General features: G+C 46.6%; 1 protein-coding gene across 1 annotated transcript in view; it reads left to right on the forward strand.

Annotated features, from left to right (window-relative positions):
* The first annotated feature begins 253 nt into the window (after positions 1-253).
* The window catches only part of LOC119393843 (uncharacterized), a 20997-nt gene continuing 1997 nt past the window's right edge, over positions 254-19253 (forward strand). Inside the window, exons 1-2 of the mRNA XM_037661021.2 lie at positions 254-352; positions 2554-2667. Of these exons, the coding sequence (XP_037516949.1) occupies positions 301-352; positions 2554-2667 (166 nt within the window). The 5' untranslated portion in view covers positions 254-300. The remainder of the gene's footprint in view (positions 353-2553; positions 2668-19253) is intronic.

A 19253-nucleotide genomic window follows, 5' to 3' on the forward strand; every position in this document is an offset into this window, starting at 1 on the left:
GGCTTTACGTATTATAGGTGATGGTATTTTTTATTGTAGTATCGAGCAAACGCCAATTTCTAAAGTGCGCCTGGAAAAGACCAGTCCTGCATACAGGTGAAAACGCCTTTTGATTGCCACTAGCACGAAACAAAGGATACGATTGCTTGAATCAGAGATAAGCAATGTTTTCATATATCATGTGCGCCGTGCGCGAATCGCCTACAGTTCGCCGAGTAATATACTCTGAAGACACCGTTGACCCACTTTGCAGCTCACATCGTTGCTTCGAGTCAAAAGACAGCAGTTTGTGGACAGGCAATGACTTCAGCGGCGGGACTTTGTTGCTTCGTGGTTGTCCTGTTCTGCTCAGGTAAGTGTTAATCGATAATAAATGTTCGCTTTAAAGAAGTATGCGCTCAGTGTTGTGTATGCTTTTGCCTTTCGTGCTCAAACAATTGGCACCTCAGCTGTGACATCCATCAAATATCCCTGTTACAATGCATTCCGTTCATGTCTTAGAAGTCCTAATATACACCTACGTATGCAGAAGTCAAAATACCTGTCTAGAACACAGGAACGGCGTGCTCCGGACTACATTGACGACGTTTGCCATTACACCTGGTTTGGGAGAGCCCAAATTATAGCGTGCATGGCCGCTAAGGATGAATGCTGAAGTGTGGGCTGCCTCAAACTACTTGTTATCGGTATACACGGCGCCGGAGCGTGCTGGAACGTACCGGAGCGTCCAGCGTTCCAGCGTTCTAGACAAGTGTGTTGACCTATGTACATGTAACAAGCATGTTGCGCGTTTGCGTTCTCCAGCATCATCATCGCGTATAATTAACAAAACCGCAACTAGGTTCGTCACTGGCCAAAGCTCTGCAATAACTCTGAATTAATAGCAATTACATTAATCAAGAAGAGTCGTTATATAAACCGCGTGTGCACAAATGTGTGAAGAGTCGTTTAGCATCAGTTTAATAACGCGTTCCGTCTTTATTCGTTAGCAACGCGCTGAGCATCTTTAAATGCATTCGCTCATTTGAAGGGCATACTTTCGAAAATAATAAAACAAAACACTTCATTAATACGATTCTCTCGCGGTTCGCTTAAAGGGGCCCTGCAACACTTTTCGAGCATGCTCAAAAAGCGCTGCCGATCGGTAGTCGAGGCTCCCGAGAACCCGCCAGCCAAATATTATAGCGATGCGCACGGCCTGGAATTTACAATAAATTCTCAAAGTCAGCTGAAAATCGCTCCCTCTTCTCTCGACAAATGATGTATTAGTCCGCAAAATATGACGCGATTGTCGGCAGTTCCACCATTGGCTGATGTTATAATCACGATAACACCCTCATTATTACTTTCGTTGTTAATTTTGAGTTCAATAAGTAGATAATATGTACGTTTATATTATGTTATCGCGTTAAAAACACCGAACAAACATTAATATTAGCACTTCCGGTCTCACCGACAGCTCGTCTGCTCGTAGTTGCGTGGTTCCGTTTTCTTCGCCATGCGCAGTGTCGAAAACGTGAATATTTCTGTGCTTTTGACCATCGCCGGTTGCCGTTGAGAGTGGCAGCCGTTCGAGTGTTGCCTCGTCAGCTGAGAACTGCATCGTCGGCACGTTCTCACGACCGACCGAGGCACGGGCGCAGCCTGTCTCCGATAACAATGCTGGCGTCCGGTAATGGCGGCGCTTCGGAGTCGTCTGCCAGTGCCGTCTTACGAGGCGGTGTATCGGAGTATGGGCCGAAACCGATCTCAGCTGTCATTCGTTCCAAACGAGCGCGCACGTTTGCTTCCATGGTTGGCAGAGCGATGAAAACACTACGGCGTTCGAGGTGCACACCCAACATTACCAAACCGACGCGCAGTTTTCAAGCACGCGCGATACACAGCGCGATCGACTCCGCTCGACGAGAACGACGCAAGCCGACCGGAAGTGGCGGCACAGACCACGTGGTTGCGCCGAGAGGCCAGAGTATAGCCAGAGAGAAAAAAATGAAAAAAATGCCGCCGGCGCTGACGTCGCCTCCTCGCACCTCCGCCCTCCCTCCCTCCCCTCACGCCGCGCGCAGCTTTCCGCGCGCTCGCTGCGTTGAGTTGAGAGAGAAAGCTGCGGAACGTGATCTCTCTAATTTGGTAACACCACTTAGACTTGACGGATTCAAAAAATTTTTGCGGCATATGGCTCGTGAAGAGTCATACGTCAATAATGGGACTATTGCAATATAACAAAGAAAGGTGTTGCAGGGCCCCTTTAAGTAGTAGTAGTAGTAGTAGTAGTAGTAGTAGTAGTAGTAGTAGTAGTAGTAGTAGTAGTAGTAGTAGCAGCAGCAGCAGCAGCAGTAGTAGTAGTAGTAGTAGTAGTAGTAGTAGTAGTAGTAGTAGTAGTAGTAGTAGTAGTGTCAGTAGTAAGAGTGGTGGTAGCGGTAACGGTTGTAGTAGTTGTTCCGTGAGCGTTAGAACATTCCCTGCATGGCCAACTTATCTATTTTAGTCTTTCACTTCATGTGTGAACAACCTTTCAAGAGCCTTACGTTTTTGTTGATTTTTACGACCCAGTGAAGCACATCAGTGCCGGCTGCCTTTTCTCAAGTGATTTTCTCAACTCGGATTTCAAGTCGAACTCACACTTGGGCTCCTCGTCCGAAGAAGGAACCTACGGAGACGAGGACGGTATGGATCGTCACAAACTTGTTTTTTCTTTTCTTTTTTTTATGCAGGTAGAAGTTCTGATGAAATGCAATAGCATTGAGCTATTGTATCACTGTCTATATGTAGCGCGTAATAGAAATCATAGCATGTCGCAACTGGCTTTGTTTCTCGTTCTATGTGCTCTTAAACATTATGTCGACGATATTGTCAGCGGATGGGGCTTGTAACTATTAAAAATCGTCGTAGGAAGGAAAAATGTAAACTACAAAGTTTAAAAGAACAGTATAAAAGTTGGAAGGGCTCTGAAACCGACCCCGTGAGTGTGCGGCTATCTTGGACCATTGGCGTTGCCGAGGGGGGGGGGGGGGTGGTCCGACTTCCTCCCCAGCGAAAATTTTCAATTTTGTATGTGTATATATGTACATCACGCGCACGAACATACACGAAATGCGGTTGAGCGCCCCCCCCCCCCCCCTCCCCGACCAAAAAACAAAAAAACAACTGAACTGCCGTTGACCTTGCTGACTCGTTTCTACTCTCTCTCTTTCTCTGCGTCTCTCTTTGTGAAATATTGATGTTCGGATTTATTTCTTGGCACAAAAGGAATAACGGGAAACCCTCAAAAACAGGAGAGAAGAAGCAGCACATCCACGGATGCAGGATATTGAAATTAAAGGTACAACTATCACATTGAATGAAATCTAAATGTTAGTTAGCTAGAACAAATAATGTAGCGTGAATTGTTTCGTCGAAGCTTGCACTAAACCAAAAAGCAAAGAATGAATTTAGACGGAACTGATGGAAAAAGAATGCAGGCATGGGACGCTGAAAGTAAAGCTTATAACGTTCACTTACGCAACTTACACGTGAGAAAATTCAGCCAGGCACGCAGAAAGTTGTCACCCAGCGACCTGTCTTACTCGTCGTTTAAGCCTCTCCTTTCCTACATCGCTTATAGAGTACAACGGACATCTCTTGACATTGCCCATGGATTCTGTTCGTATATTGCTGGCACAAAACCCGTCGTCTGTTGCATTTTAAGGATAAAGCCTTAAATGTTTCATCAAACGCGAGAAGTTACCGTCGGCGTCAACACGAGGGATGCAAGAAGTCATGTAATGACGTCGTCCTATGACGTCATCATGAGGTCACAAGTCGCCAAAACTTGCAGCATCGCTACGACGTGATATCACGTGACGTCACGCGATGACGTCATCATATGAACTCTTGGTGAAAGGTGGGTCGATGCTGGATGCACTGAAAAACCACGTGAAGTGCAGAAAATTTTCCAATCCCGGAGGCATTACAAAACCACGTTGTGTGCGCAGAGCCTTCAGGAGAAGGTAGGGGGGGGGGGTGGACAACACAATCGACTGAGGAGAAAAGAAGATGGCTTCCGCTTTCCGTCATCGTAGGCAAATGCATGAGAGAGCATATTACTTTATTATCAACGAGGTATACTGATCAAGCTATGGCATCTCATCTCCTGGCTGTAGCTAGCAGCTAGGATAATTTGTTATCAGGATGGTAGTTAGAAAACCCTCGTTGTGTTTTGCAATGGAGCCAGGGTCGCCGCGCAGAGAGCCAAGGTCGATAGCGCGGGAAGACGGCGAGATCGACGGGCCTTCGATGAGCCGGCTTGAAAGAAGGACCTCGCCACTGCAATTGACCTAGACGTCCTGAAAGCAAGCCCTACAAAGGCGCTGTCCACCTTTCGTACCATGCAAACACTCCAGCATCGATGCGGCCTTTGCGTGGCTTTCGTTTGAGGATGCACTTTGTCTCAGACGAGTGCGCGTCTTTTGCCCTGGCTCAAAGGTGACTGCGGAGCGCGCTTGTTTTTCGATTGGTCCTTGAGAAGGAAGAGAATGCTTGCCGAACGGACTAAGAGTGCGCTAAATAGCGGCATTATGAGCCCCCCGACAATGTAGTCACTTTGTATTGCGTAAAACAAGCGGATGTTTGCACGTCACGTTTGTGATGCGTGTGCTACGAGGAGTCGTCGTGGAGCAACCGCATAGATGATGGAAGGTACTTCCGGCGCGAGCCTCCGTGGTCAAGTTGAACGGCTATGTTGTTGTGTTGCTAAGCTCGTGGACGTGGGTTCGATTCTAGCGGCGTCTCAATGGGGGCGAAATGCGAAAGCAGCCTTGTAGTCATCGGCGTGCGCAGGATTCCCCTTCAGGGGGGGGGGGGGAGGCGAAGGTCCATCGCGGTGCCCCCCTCCCCATTAAGACAATGTGCGGGGCAGACTAAATCGAACTACAAGCATAGGCGTGCGCAGAGGGGGGGGGGAGGCATGAGGGCTGCCGCCTCCATGCCTCTCCCCCGCCCCTCCTCTGCGCACGCCTATGCTTGTAGTTCGATTTAGGTTCATGTTAAAAGCTCTAGGTAGTCAAAATTAATGCGGAGTCTCACACTACGACATGGTTCATAATCAGACCTATGTTTCCGCGCGTAAAATCTCGAAATTGAATCTTTCTAACCTGCAGCGCATTTCCTGCTTGGCGGCGCCCTGCACGGGCACCGGAAAGGCGCGTTAGCCGCACTGTTATCATGCAGGAAACACTTACGATTATTTGATTTGTATACATACAAGCACAAGGACAAAGAGAAAAGAGGGAGAGAGCAAGCTGGCAACTGCCACCAGAAGGGGCACAACGCCTGCCTGCTCTTTCGGGAGGAGGGAAGTATATGTACTTCCAAAGTACATATACTAAACACTTACGACAAGCTGTACGCATTAATTCATAATCGAGTGGTTCGCATTTCGGCTGATGCAGCGTCAAGTGAAGGCGCCTATATAGGGTGCCGCCGTGCTGAAAATATGCGCCCGAAGTGTTCTCCATGCATATGGTGTCTGTTTTCATACCGTAACGACTGGTCGAGCGCGCGTACACATACTGACGCACGCGTAGACATACTAGACTTGTCGCTGTAATTTGTGGCATCGAGGTGTCAGCTACATGATCGGCTACATAATCACAGAGGTCAGCAGGATGTCACCATGTCCACCAACTTGTCTGCCATACCAGTACAGCTATGGCAAGTGAATGGCAACCGAGCAGTGACCAGTGCCAAAACGTGTCCTACTTAATGTTATGTGTCTATGCGAAGAAAACCGCTCGAATCCGGTGTATAGTGAACATGCAACTTGAGGGGCCAGTCGAACTGCGGTAAATGCAAGTGAAAAGCGCTCATGTATTTGAAGGACGCACGGGTTCAAGGAAATTGACCGTAGCCGGAGAGTCGAGCTCTCTATTCACACTCGCCTTAGCTGTTACGTTTAAACTAAGATCTCGCTTCGGGGAAGAGACGTTAACCTCATTCGGGCATGGTCTTTATCAAAGCGAGCGCAGCGCTTTTAGCGATATGGCTGCGTTATGCATTGTTACGGGCAGGTGAATTTCAGTGCGTCTAAGTAAGAATCTGATAGTCGCGCTTCGCTTGGCTTTCGCCGCACTGGTCCTTTGTTTCCGCGCTTTGCGTGCACAATGTTCTATTGTTATTATTTGTGTGTGTGTGGGTCCAACAAGCATAACTAACCAGTTCACTGCTTTGAGGCGCACAGTATTGTCGTCCTCTTTGCGTCCTCTTGCCAGCTCCTTGTTTCTTTTACCTAGCACACTGCCGACAAGCTTTGTTCTTTTCTCGGTGCTTCGACACGGTCCGTAGCAGACGCGTTTTTCGCGTGGAGAGGCATAAAGGGGATGAAAGGAAGGGGGCGATTTGACATTGCCGATTACGAAACCAGGAGGCTTTATCATTTACATATTGTAGTCGCACGCAGTTAGTATCGCTGAGCCAGCAGATAGCTCGCATATATTTTTTAGTATGTGTTGAATTGTTCATGGCGAAAATGCAACAGATATCATATATATATGCAAATGGGAGAGAAGTCACGTAGCGCTGGACGACATAGTTTGTGCGTCGCTGAGGCAGAAGGTTTCCACACATATTACCCCTGACCGCCGAGAAATATTGCGCAATGACCAGACGGTACGTATAGCTGTGCAAGAAGCGTGCAAAGGAACCGCCGTTAAATACATACAATCGACGGAGAAGAAAATGAAGAAGAAGATGGCTTTCGCCTTCGAGTCATCTTGGGCAAATGGATAAGGGAACGTGTGATTTTTCCCTGTTTCTTTATGTAGCGATACATTTTGTTGCTGTGCAGTTAAAGAAAAAAAGAGACATTGACTTAACTCCACTGTCGGCGAGAAGCATATGCGCGTTGACGTCACAGCCATTTTACTCACATCCCAGCTCCTTTCCTTCTCAGGCGCAGGCGGTTTCGTTTGGTGCACGCGAACCGTATAGCGGGGCGTCTCCATGCGTATTGTTTGCTTTCGCCGAGCGACACTTTAACGCCACGCGCTCGTATGGGAGAACGAACCATCGCGAAGTGTTGCCGCTGTTGCTGGTGCACGCTAACGTTCCGCAAGCAGCGCGTGGCACTTGAAAGGCTCGCAAGTAGGCAAAGTTGATCGCACGCTCGTATATTCTTTCCCGGTTTTCATCTCAAGCGCAACGATGCGTACGGTCTCAAACGAAGTGAAAGGTTGAACGCCCGAGCGTCTCTGTATACACAGCTCAGAAAGCAACAGGGAAGGAAAAATGGATGGTATCATAGTATGGAGCTCAGCTCGCGAAAAGCCGAGATATTGTCTCCTACAGCGGTCGTCACCCCTGCGCACGAACTGCGCAGACGCAGCGTCCTTCGCGCGCGTCTGTATTCAGGCGAAAGCCTTATATGTCTCACGCGCATGTGACGTTGAGTGAAAAGTCGACGTAAGCGCGACGTATCGTACAAAAAGTCAGATGACCATGCGAGAGCCTCGTGAATCGAGGCGCGCTAGCTGCGCGTTGATTTCGTCATTGCGGCGTTCGCGTGACTAAAAAAAAAAAATGTAAGAAGCGGCGTTCGCTCATATAAAGTGCACATTGAAATAACCACACCGGATGGCTATCGCCTTCTAGTCGTCTTAGGCGAATGCGTGTGAGACCCCGTAAGTTTTTTTTTAGGGGCGAAGCTCCTTAAGGCGGCACCCGTTCGTCCCTCGTAGTAGTAGTAGTCGTAGTCCGTAACAAGTCTTACGCTTTGACCTCCAAGGTGGTGCCGGTTGGAGATTTTTCCTGTGCGTTGTTGAACAATAAAAAATTCGCAGCGTGCGCGTTAACTAAAAGCCGAATTCTTCTGTCTCTCGTTCCCCATTAGCAGCCATTGGCATGTTCCAGTAGGAAACGTTAGTAGAAGTGTAAGTGTTAGCTAAAAGCCGACTTCTTCTGTCTCTCATTCCCATTAGCAGCCATTGTTTACCTCCAAGGTAGTGCCTGGTGAGATTTCTCCTGTGCGTGATTAAACAATAAAAAATTTTGTTCAAAACGCCGTTGATTGATGAAATAAACCAACGAAAGACGCCAGATGTTTTGTAAAAGCAAAACGAAAGAACGCCAGATGTTTCTAAAGCAAAACGAAAAGACGCCAGCTGCTTAACGAAAGACGCCAGATTTTTCTAAAGCAATGGTTTTCTAAACAATGAGAATTCACAGCGTACATGTAAAATTAAAGTGAGCTGCAAGTCGTCATAACTCATCGAACCTTTAGTATAAACGCGCCCGATCTCACGTCGGTGATGATGTACTGGGCAGAATTCACGGAAGATTCACGGTTTACCGATGAACCTCCGCAGCTTCGCCCACTCATCATCATTCACTCCGTGGATATGCTGTGATTTTTTTGTTTTTTGTTTGAAGGGACGTTGGTCAAATGTGCTCCAATCATTTCTTGTCGTACATACAGTTGCCGTTAAGCTGTTTCATAATGGTGAGAGATACGTACACGGCGAAAAACGCTGTACACTCAAAGCGTTCGATTGCAAGAGCCATATAGCATGATTTCTTTGTTGGCGTTGCATGCAACATTCGCCATTAAACGCCCGCCGAGAGAAAACACTCGTGTCATTCCGAAGAGCAGCCCTGAGCGTCGACGAAGGTTCGCGCGTCAAGGGGACGCGTGCTCGTATGGAAGCAAACACGGCGCCGAGCCTTCAGCGTACGAAGCTTGCGCGGATTGTTTTCGCAGAAAGAGAGGTCGTCCCTCTTTTGCGTGGCGCTCGACAGAAGAACACTCTTGACGTCGAGCTCCGTTGCGATGTCGTCGTTTTTGCGTCGAAGGAACAAGGACGCGCGTGCCCTGCGGCTGTTTGCTGGACGCATCGCGGCCTCGAAGAAGGGGTCGCTTGCGCGCAAGGCGCGTTCCACTGTGTTGCATCTTCTTGGGAAACATTCTCGACCTGCTTGAACGCGAGACGTCTCACTCTATAATTCTGCGCGGCTGCAAGACCTGTGATTCCTGAGGCCCCACTTCCACCAGTGCGAAATCTGCAGAAACAGCGGTGCTGCGCTTCTCCTGTGTTTCCCTTGTGATATTGTGTGGGTGTCGGTGGTTACGTTACTTGTAGAGTAGAGATGCACGGGAAAGGACGTGCGGCAGCCCCTGCGGCACCAGCTAATGCTACAGTAACTTTAGGCCCTGTTCACGGTCGAGCCGCTCTTGCCCGTTTCACTGTGCGGCTACCGCTTCGTCCGCGACCGAGGCAGTTACGTCATCTATGGGTGTAGCCTATAGAACCGGAGCGTGACATGCGACACGGACACTCATCTGTCGTCAGGCCCAGCCCTGGAGCAGCTCCCATGTTAAAAAGAAAAAGCAGGAGCCCTTGTGCTATCTGGAAAACAGAGACAAGCGAAGCTTTGCGTCTGCTTTACTGACGTACTACTTTTCTTTCTTTCTTTCTTTCTTTCTTTCTTTCTTTCTTTCTTTCTTTCTTTCTTTCTTTCTTTCTTTCTTTCTTTCTTTCTTTCTTTCTTTCTTTCTTTCTTTCTTTCTTTCTTTCTTTCTTTCTTTCTTTCTTTCACATTGCGCAATACTCCCTCCTGACTGTTTCCTTCCTCCACGCCGGAATTTGGACCTTTATCCACGCGCTTAACAGCGCAACACTTCAGTTGCAACGAGTAACTTGAAAACGACAACCATGCGTTCATATCCAGCAACAATGAAATGTGGCAACGTGAAATGACTAGTCACCTCGATAAAAGATCAGACTACCATATCAGAAACGTCTGATCGCCGGCAAGCCCCCGATCGAGGGAGTATCCGTTATTGGAAAACGGCGCGTACAAATACGCATGTCACTATAGCCTACCTTTGAGGTGCCGCATTTCTGTACACTCACCGAGTCTCTCGCGCACGACGCCGCCGAAATCGGGGAGTTACGAGTGCTTCGCTTAAAAATGTTAGTTTCGCCGCAAGGGCGAAGCAATGAATTCGATAGCAAGAAATTGAAATGTCACACGAAGAACCAGAAGAAGCTCGATACTTGCAGCGCGCCGCAGAAGCCATAAAGAAGGACCCCCTAAAAGAACGCACAGGCATGCACAGGGCAAGCGTGAACTAACAACTGTCACAGTTGTTACGTCTATGTGCTTACAACGCGCTGCAAGTGTCGACGATGGAGTGGAGTAGAGTAGACCCTGGAAGCTGTGGCTCATACCCACACTGGGGGATTGGCCAAGAACCGGTTAGTTTTTAAAGGAAAAATTGAGATTGAAGTTCAAACTTTGTTTAATTGTACGAAAGAAGTATAAATGAATTAGAGTTAAAATTATACTACTAATAGTAATATAGAATAGAATTGAATCAATAAAACCGATAATTTGGGGGAAAATAGAAATAATATTTTGGAAAGGTAAATTTTAGTCTAAATCTTTTTGAACCTTTAAGAAACTCCTGCAATGCATCAGCAATCTTCCCGTCACTGTGGCCCAGAGAAAAAGCCCCGAAAGACAGTACATTTTGTTCATTTAATTCTAATCTAAGCAGACGGAAAACGACACCTAAGGTATTTTTGCGCAAGGTAGAGTACCTCTTGCAGGAAATGAGAAAGTGCTTCGTTGTCTCACGTATTCCGCAAAAAGGACAATTAGGCGATGCTGCCAGACCAGCTCTGTGTAGATAGAAATTTAGATAGGGAGTCTGACAACGTAGTCTTGTGATTGCGACTTCTATTGCTCGTGACTGACATACTTTACTATTCCACTGATGATTTAAATGCTGGAATTCTAATATGGTCGTTAATGACGGTGCGGAAAATTCCTCTAACATCATTTCCCTCCTAAATCTAGCACCTGTAATGAATTTGGATGCGAGCAATACCTGAATTACCGGGCCATTCAATGATGACCTGGCTAGCGCGTCTGCCATTTCATTCTTAAAGGCCCTTATGCCCAGGAAACCACACTACTTTGATGAACTTTATGGGCAGTGGAACTAATGATTTGAACGCATCCAAAACATACGAGTCCTCGTTTGCAGTGAGGGAGGAACATACTGATAGTGAGTCCGTCAAAATTATAGCGGAGCTTATTGATGCTTCTAATTTACGTAAGGCTAAACTGATGGCTAAAAATTATGCTACAAAGATGGGCACAAAATCTGGAAGACGAAGTGAAAACGACCAGTCTAGAGTAGGAGAGAAGATCCCAATTCCACATTTTTCTTCATTTTGGGAAGCATCCGTCGCTATCACTGTCTTAATTGGCACATGGTCCAGGTAATCACTTAATATATCGTTTAATAATCGCTATGACATTAGTTTTGCATTTTTTTGGAAATATGTCATCAAACTGTATTTTAATGGAGTTGTTACTATTACTGATTATACACAGATCATTAATTTGAACGTTTATTTTGTCTAGAAGGCTTTCTATAACTAAAATTTGGGGCTTATGAAATCGCGGCCAATATAACCCAAAATACAAGTCAGGACGTGCAATAAAAACTGTTTCGGAACGTCTAACGGGGGATTCATACAGCTTTAGAAATGCCTGTACTGCTAACGATTTAAACCTGGTAGCAAGTGAGGGGAGTCTAGCTTCCATATACAGGACCTTTATTGCAACGACGATGGAGAATCAGACGCTCTTAGATATTTCTTCTTTTCAACTGCAGCGCGTGGAGTGACCCCCTGGTTCTCCAGCCACACGGGGGCGTCTGATGCAATGTGTGCCCGGTGTTTTTGGTTGTTTTTTTCCTTTCACATCACGAGTGGGTACAGAAAATGACCACTTTGTCATGCGTGTCTCAAGGGCAATTTTCAAACTGAAAGAAAATTAGGAGCGTTGCGTGATAGAAAACACGCCTACGCTCCTCCGAGATTTGCTTACCACCAGCAGTACATGGTGTATATAAATAGCTCGCCGTTATTTCGCTGGCGTATACATGGCGTGTGGTTGAGTTGTCTAACGTAGCACGCTGGGGACCGAGGGGTTGCTGGTTCGAATCCTCGGTCGGGTACTTCATAATTTTAACACGAAAGTGTTTTATGCCGGGGTCCACCAATACTTCAGTGACGTATTTCCGTCACGGAAATGACGTCGAAAAGATTTACACGATCAGATGACAAAAAAAAGTACCGTCAACGGGCATCGAACCCATGACCGCTCGGTCCGCAACGGCAGATGCCGGGAACGATATCGAATGAGCCACGGTCATAGACCCTAGAGGCTTTACAAACGCACCTTTTATATCTACCACTCTCCCTCCCGGTCGGAGGGGTAGTGTTGCCCTCTGGGAGTTGTAAAGTAATTCGTCATTACTGTGGCCTCCACGATTAGCACCTGCAACGCGTTACACGTCAGTCCCATTCGGCGCATTTTCGATAGAAGTTCAATTTTGTGAATGCCTGTACACACAGCGAGGTGGCGACCTCAGCCCAAGCGTCGTTTAAAGCGTCGGCCTCGCTCATAGCATCACGCTAATCCAAACCAAAAGAAAGAAAAAATCCGGCAGATTCCACGCACTGCGGGAATCGATGTAATGGGAAGCAGCCAGCAAAGAGCTGCATACATCGACTTGTTTGACTTGGAGCTAAATGAAATCATTCAGGCCATGGCATCTAGTTCACCATATATCGCATGTTTCCCATGCATTCGCAGTCTGGTATATGCCGTGCTAATGAGACGTATATTCCGGTATGGACAATGCATGACCTGTCGTTTATGTTCATCATGCACTCGTGTCATGCCATACCAGTTTTGGTATATATCCAGTTAACAAAACGGCAGGAAACGCACCATCACAGTGTTATGTAAATCATACTATGCATGACATACATAACATGATTCGCATGTTAGGACCTGTCATTTATGTTCGTTTTACAGTCACATCGAGCAATACCAATTTTTGTGTGTATCAAACGAGCGAAATGGCTGCGAGTGCACCATGAGCATGGCATATAAATCATGCCATACATGACATGCATATCATAGTTTTCTTATTACCACCTGTCACTTATATTCGTCATACAGTCGCGTCGCGCAATACAAATTTGGGTGTATATCAATCTAGCGAAACGGCCGCGATCGGACAATGAGTGTGGCATGTAAATCATGCCGTAAATGATATGCATACCATGATTCTCAAGATCCCGCCTGGCATATATGTTTGTCATACAGTCGCGTCACGCAATACAAATTTTGGTGTATATCAAGATAACGAAACGGCCGCGAATGAACCATGAGCAAATCATGTCGTACATGACTTGTATGTCATTATTTTCATGTTACCACCTCTCGTTTACGTTCGCCATGCACTCGCGTCACGCAATACCAATTCTGGTGTATATCAAGCTAGCGAAACGGCCGCGAATGCACCATGAGCGTGGCATGTAAATAGTGACATACACGACATGCATGTCATGGTTTTCATTTTACCAACTTTTATTCATGTTCTCCATACAGTAACATCGCGCAATACCACGTTTGGTCATATCAATCTAGCGAAATAACGGCCGCGAGCGCACCATGAGCAGTTCATGCATGTCATGATTTTCATGTTACAACCTCTCACTGACGTTCGTCATACAGTCGCGTCGCGCAATACCAATTTGGTGTATAGCAAGCAAGCAAAACAGCTGCGAACACACCATGAGCGGCGCATTTAAATCATGACATACATGACATGCATGTCATGGTTTTCATGTTACAACCTGTTATTCATGTTCTTCATACAGTCACATCGCGCAATACCACTTTTCGTGTATATCAATCTAGCGAAACGGCCGCGAGTGTGGCATGAGCGTGGCGTGTAAATCATCTCGTACATGACATGCATGTCATAATTTTCATGTTACCACGTGGCAGTTATGTTCGTCATACAGAAATGTCTCGTCATACCAGTTTTCGTATATATCCATTCATTTAAACGGCCGCGAGCGGCCCGAGATCATGTCATGTAAATCATGTTGCACATGACATGTGTGTCATGATTTGCACGTTAGGACCTGTCATTATGTTCGTCATGAACTCTTGTCATACCATACCAATTTTGGTTTATATGAAATTAACGGAACAACCGCAAGAGCCCCAAGGCCGTGGAATGTAAGTCATGCTGTTCATGACATGTCATGCTTTTCATGTTATGACCTGTCATTTATGTTCGTAATACGGTCATGTTCTCCCATACCAATTTTGGTATGAATCCGATTAACGAAACGGCCAGGAGAGCACAAAGTCGTAGGCGGCTAGACAGACAGACAGACAGACAGACAGACAGACAGACAGACAGACAGACAGACAGACAGACAGACGGACGGACGGACGGGCGGGCAGGCAGGCAGGCAGGCAGGCAGGCAGGCAGGCAGGCAGCAGGCAGATAGATAGATAGATAGATAGATAGATAGATAGATAGATAGATAGATAGATAGATAGATAGATAGATAGATAGATAGATAGATAGATAGATAGATAGATAGATAGATAGATAGATAGATAGATAGATACGCCCAAAGTCGCAGAAGTTCGCTAAGAAATGCTTCGCGTTTAATAACTCTGCGACGCGCGCCTGCCTCACCTGGCTGTAACACCGCGTTCCCCGCTCACGCGCTCGCCCCGAGAAAAGTCGCGGCTGCGTTACCGGGGCGGCACGACGCGCTTTGCGTTTCCCTCTAGTCCGGCCGTGGTGGTCAATCACATTTTAACATGCCGCGGATAGCGACCAAGTTCTGCGTCCAACATGCGACGCTCTTCTGGCTATCACACCTGATTACGCTTTCACCGTTAACTACTACAGCTGCCACAAGGGTTTGTTTAATCATTTAACATGGACGTTAGTCGTTGGGATGGAGATGTACCACCAATAATGAAAGTGGGTGCATACACGTTAAACGGTGCCATAGCTGCCAGACATCAATATACATGTGGAAACTCTCTTGTAGCAATGTACAGTAAACATTCAGTTACTTCTGTAAGGACACGCTTTACTTTTTTCTTATGCTTTATTTTTCTTTGTGCCTTTACATATATATATATATATATATATATATATATATATATATATATATATATATATATATATATCCGGGGTATGACGGCTACGGCACAAATCAGCCGATAGTGTCCATATAATTGCTATCTCAATAAAAAAAAACGAAAGAAAAAGATCGCACACCGTTCAAGTAATGTTTCCCGGTATTCGAGCAGAGGGTCTCAATAAACGGCACATGAACGTATCGGCGTACGCGGTTATAGTTGAATATAACGCGGCGCTCAGATGATATTAGAGGAGCAACTTGATGTGCGGTTAGTATAGGGTGTCGTATTACTGTTATTTCGGAGCAGCGCGAGAGCAGCGCCGCCGTGTAATTTCGGTGTTGAGTGGTGCTATTCTCTCCTCATGGCGCGAGAACTTTGCCACAGGCGTGCCGTTAACGCACTCATTATTCTTAACTTCCTTCAGCCAAGAGAAGCTATCGCCTACGTATACTGTGAGCCAGCTTTTTGGCTACGGCGTTGTGCTGCTACGTGGAGGGTTCGATTCCCGACGGTGCCGAAATCTGATTAAGGCCTAATGGAAAAGCGAGTTCCCGTTGTAGGTCTTTTTGTGACGTTTAAAAGCCATATATGTAATCAATCAATGTTTATCCTGAGATTTTCGCCGTGTTATTTCTAATGGCTCAAGTTTAACACAGCATAGCGTACGAACAGATGTGAAAATAACGGTTCCGTCGTCATTTGTTCCAAGTCAACGCCGCAACGTGTCGCTGCGAGCACTTAACACTGCCTGCTGTCGCTTCGTAGCGTAGCGATGTCACTTATTCGGAGCCATTACTTCCAAGTGTCTGTGTGTACGCGTTCGCCGTCGTCGCAAGTGCTTGAGACGCAACTGCGACTGAGCAGGGTGGTCAGAACTGCAATTTGGGCGCGCCATTCGAAGCCTCGCTGATTACCCTTGTTCGCGCCGTGACATCGCAAGGTCGCTGCGAAGGGTTTGGTTTTAATGAAAATAAACAGAAAAAAATATACATATGATAAGGGGGTGTAAGCCCTTATTGCATATTCGTACCACTGTGGTAACTTCCCCGGAGAAGAAGATGCTGTAACAAGCATCTAAGTTAGCCGCGTAACTAAACATAACGAAACCGTGCCTCGTTCGCACTTACATATTACCTTTTCGTAGCAGCACCTGGCAGCTTCTTCGCTGCCAAAGGAAAATGTCCGTAATCAGAGGCTACGTCTACAGCCCAGCGCGCGAGATGCTGCAGGATCCGCCACTAATACCATCGTGCTTAGATTATAGTAAAATGTACCATATCGCCTTTGTTCTCTGCGTGTACTAAGCAGCAGAGCTGACTTATGAGTGTACCAGTCGATGCGCTTTCAAAATCATATGAATAACCACGCAAATAAACTAATAGTGCTCTTGGAGGCTACAAGAGCTTGATTTGGGCGAGTTGATTCATGCTGAATATCATAGGTGCAGCGCGACAACAGTAGGAAGGAACAACAGAGACTGGAAAGTGCGCTGACTTTCAACTGAATTTATTGATTGAAGGTACTTCGGCTGCTTCTATGCAAGGTGCAAAGATCGGTGCACACCAACACGTGTGTGATAAAGCATACCATTGTCAAGTAAGAAATGAATGCTCTCCATCAGATAGGTGAAGTGAAGGTGTGCTGATACATCGATCCGCAGCCTTCCTGATAAGAAACGCTTCTATAATCTGTCTTTCTTTCTTCGTTTTCGCTTTCTTCAATAACCTTGTCTCGTAGAATAGAGGATGGCATTTGCATTCGTTGCAATGCACAGCCATGTGGCTACCACATCAAATGAATACTATCTGAGAGTATTAATTTCTCAGTTAACAACGTTGTGTTTAATCACACACGTGTTCTCGCCCATGCGCACCGATCTTTGCACCATGTGTAATAGCGGCCGAAGTACCTTCAATCAATAAATTTATTTGAGAGTCAGCGCTCTTTCCTGTCTTTGTTGTTCCTTCCTACTGTTGTCGCGCTGCACCTACGATATTCTTGGATGCGGCGATCAGCTCAAAGTACCAATCAACTGCCAAAATTGGTAGTGTGCTCTAATTCAGTCCTTGCTTCTTTGTGTCCTCTGTACTTCGACTCACATGATTATAATTAAGTGATATAATTCATATGATATTAATCAATCATATTCGTGTTCTCGGAGAGAACTTGACTATTTCACCCGTATCGGCGCGAGATATTTCTTCAAATATTCATTGGGTTGTGTGGCTGACGTCTTGCATTGGATGAACCTTCGGCAAAGCCTCAAATGTTGCCAACATTCATTCGCGCAACCATATATAACGTGCATGATGTTCGTAAATTGATGTATCGAAACGGTGTGGTGGCGAATGCCACCAAACTCTTTCCATGCTATCCTAATCATTTAAATGTCCCTTTTCTTCACGTTAGGCTATATTGTCTAAAATAGAGAGTGCTGCACGGTGTGTTGCACTGCCAACAGCTCGTCGCACTACATCAACTGTCCAGTATAGTCTGCAAGTACAGTGTGCGCCATTTGTGGGCTAGATATGCTTACCGTACTGTTTTAAACTTCATGCCTCGGCAGGCTAACCATGTGTGCACGTATACTCTCCTTTCTAACAGAACACGCTGAATGGCTTCTCCAGCGTCACTTCCTATAGCTCTCTTCACGAATCATCTTCGTCTCAACATTTTTATGCGATATTATGACCTAGCTTGGAGTATAGCAGAACACTGATCGTTGATTATCTATGAAAATCTTCCCTCTTCTGATACAATTGCTTCCTGTTTTATATAATTTTAAAGTTCGCTCTATCCTCCTCTCTCCTACTATAGCGTGCTGTTTCTGCATCTATTACTTTACGTTTGATACTTGTAACAGCGCTGTTCATGAGTAAACTAAACAATGCGCGCGAAGGAAAAGATAGTCCCCCCCTCCCCTTTTTTTTTCTTATTTTATTAAGCTTCGAGCGCGTGGAACACGTGAAATATATCAGTGTCATGTGAGAAGGTGAGCTGTGCTTGAAATAGGGCAGGCTCCGTGGTAAATTAGTTTCTTGCTTGCTCGCTTGCTTGCTCGCTTGTTTGTTTGTTCGTTTGCTTGTTTGTTTGTTTCAGTGACCATGCGAATTCCTCCAGTGTCCTTCTTTCCCCTTCTTGGTGTTGATTGCGTACGTCAGACCGCGCTCTCTTGAAACGTGTGTTTCAACGACAAGCTCGCCAAAACGAGGCGTATGCGCTCGTGGCCGACAGCCCGGCGACGCGGTTGCAAAACTATATACATGCGATCAATGACTCTGCAATCCTGCAGGCCTGCCAAGAGGTCGTTGCTACGAGCTGCACGCAACTGTATCGTGCGTACGCGCTTCACCGAGTAGCGTTCACGTCGTGTTCGAGTGTCTCCCGTTGCCCTTCAGCCGACATCTCGGCCGCGCTCTTGGCCGTCGTTCAACATAACAGTTCCAGCTAGTAAGAAGACCCGGGCCCGATGTCGAGAGGGTGCAGACCTCTTTCATGCCGTCGCGAAGGCAGAGAGTTCAAAGGTCTCGTCCTGTTTGGATTGCGGCCGCGGCCACTTTTTGCGCGACGCGGTTGTCGACGGCTAGAGTCATAGTTGCTCAGTTCGAGTTTGAGTACAACGCAGAGGCACGGTATATGTGTGTTTCAATGCAGTGAATAGGTCTGTGGTATTAAAAAACATGGCTGATCCCTCTGTCATAGGAATCGGTATAACACGAAAGTAAAACCCGTCTTCACAGACGTAGTTGAGCGTTTGTTGTGCATTGTTTCGGCCCGAGGGCGAAGGAATGAATGCTATAGCAACAAGTTGTAATGTCACGCGAAGAACGGCAAGCAGCTCTAAACATGCAACGCGCTGCTCAAGCAGAAAGGACGCACGGAACGAACATACGAAGGATGAGCGCGAACTAACAACTGTCACAGCTCGATATTTAAAGCGCGCTGGTCAAATACAAAGGAGGACGCACGAAACTAACGCACAAGTATACACAGGATGAGCGCGAACTGTGACAGTTGTACCGTATTTGTTTGTGAGAAGCGCGCTCCTTTCGCAAAAGCGGCCACGGCATTGAGCGAAGTGACCTTCGTGCTCTCTGTAACTTCAACGTAAACTTGCTGCGAGAGCGCAAGACGTACAAACCACCGTCATCACAGATAAGCGCGCGCGCACAAGCGACCACGCCCTGTATATATAGAGGCACACGCTCATCTCAACGCGTGGGGCGACGACT

Source organism: Rhipicephalus sanguineus, chromosome 5 (assembly GCF_013339695.2).
Source record: "Rhipicephalus sanguineus isolate Rsan-2018 chromosome 5, BIME_Rsan_1.4, whole genome shotgun sequence".
In the NCBI taxonomy this organism is placed as follows: domain Eukaryota; kingdom Metazoa; phylum Arthropoda; class Arachnida; order Ixodida; family Ixodidae; genus Rhipicephalus; species Rhipicephalus sanguineus.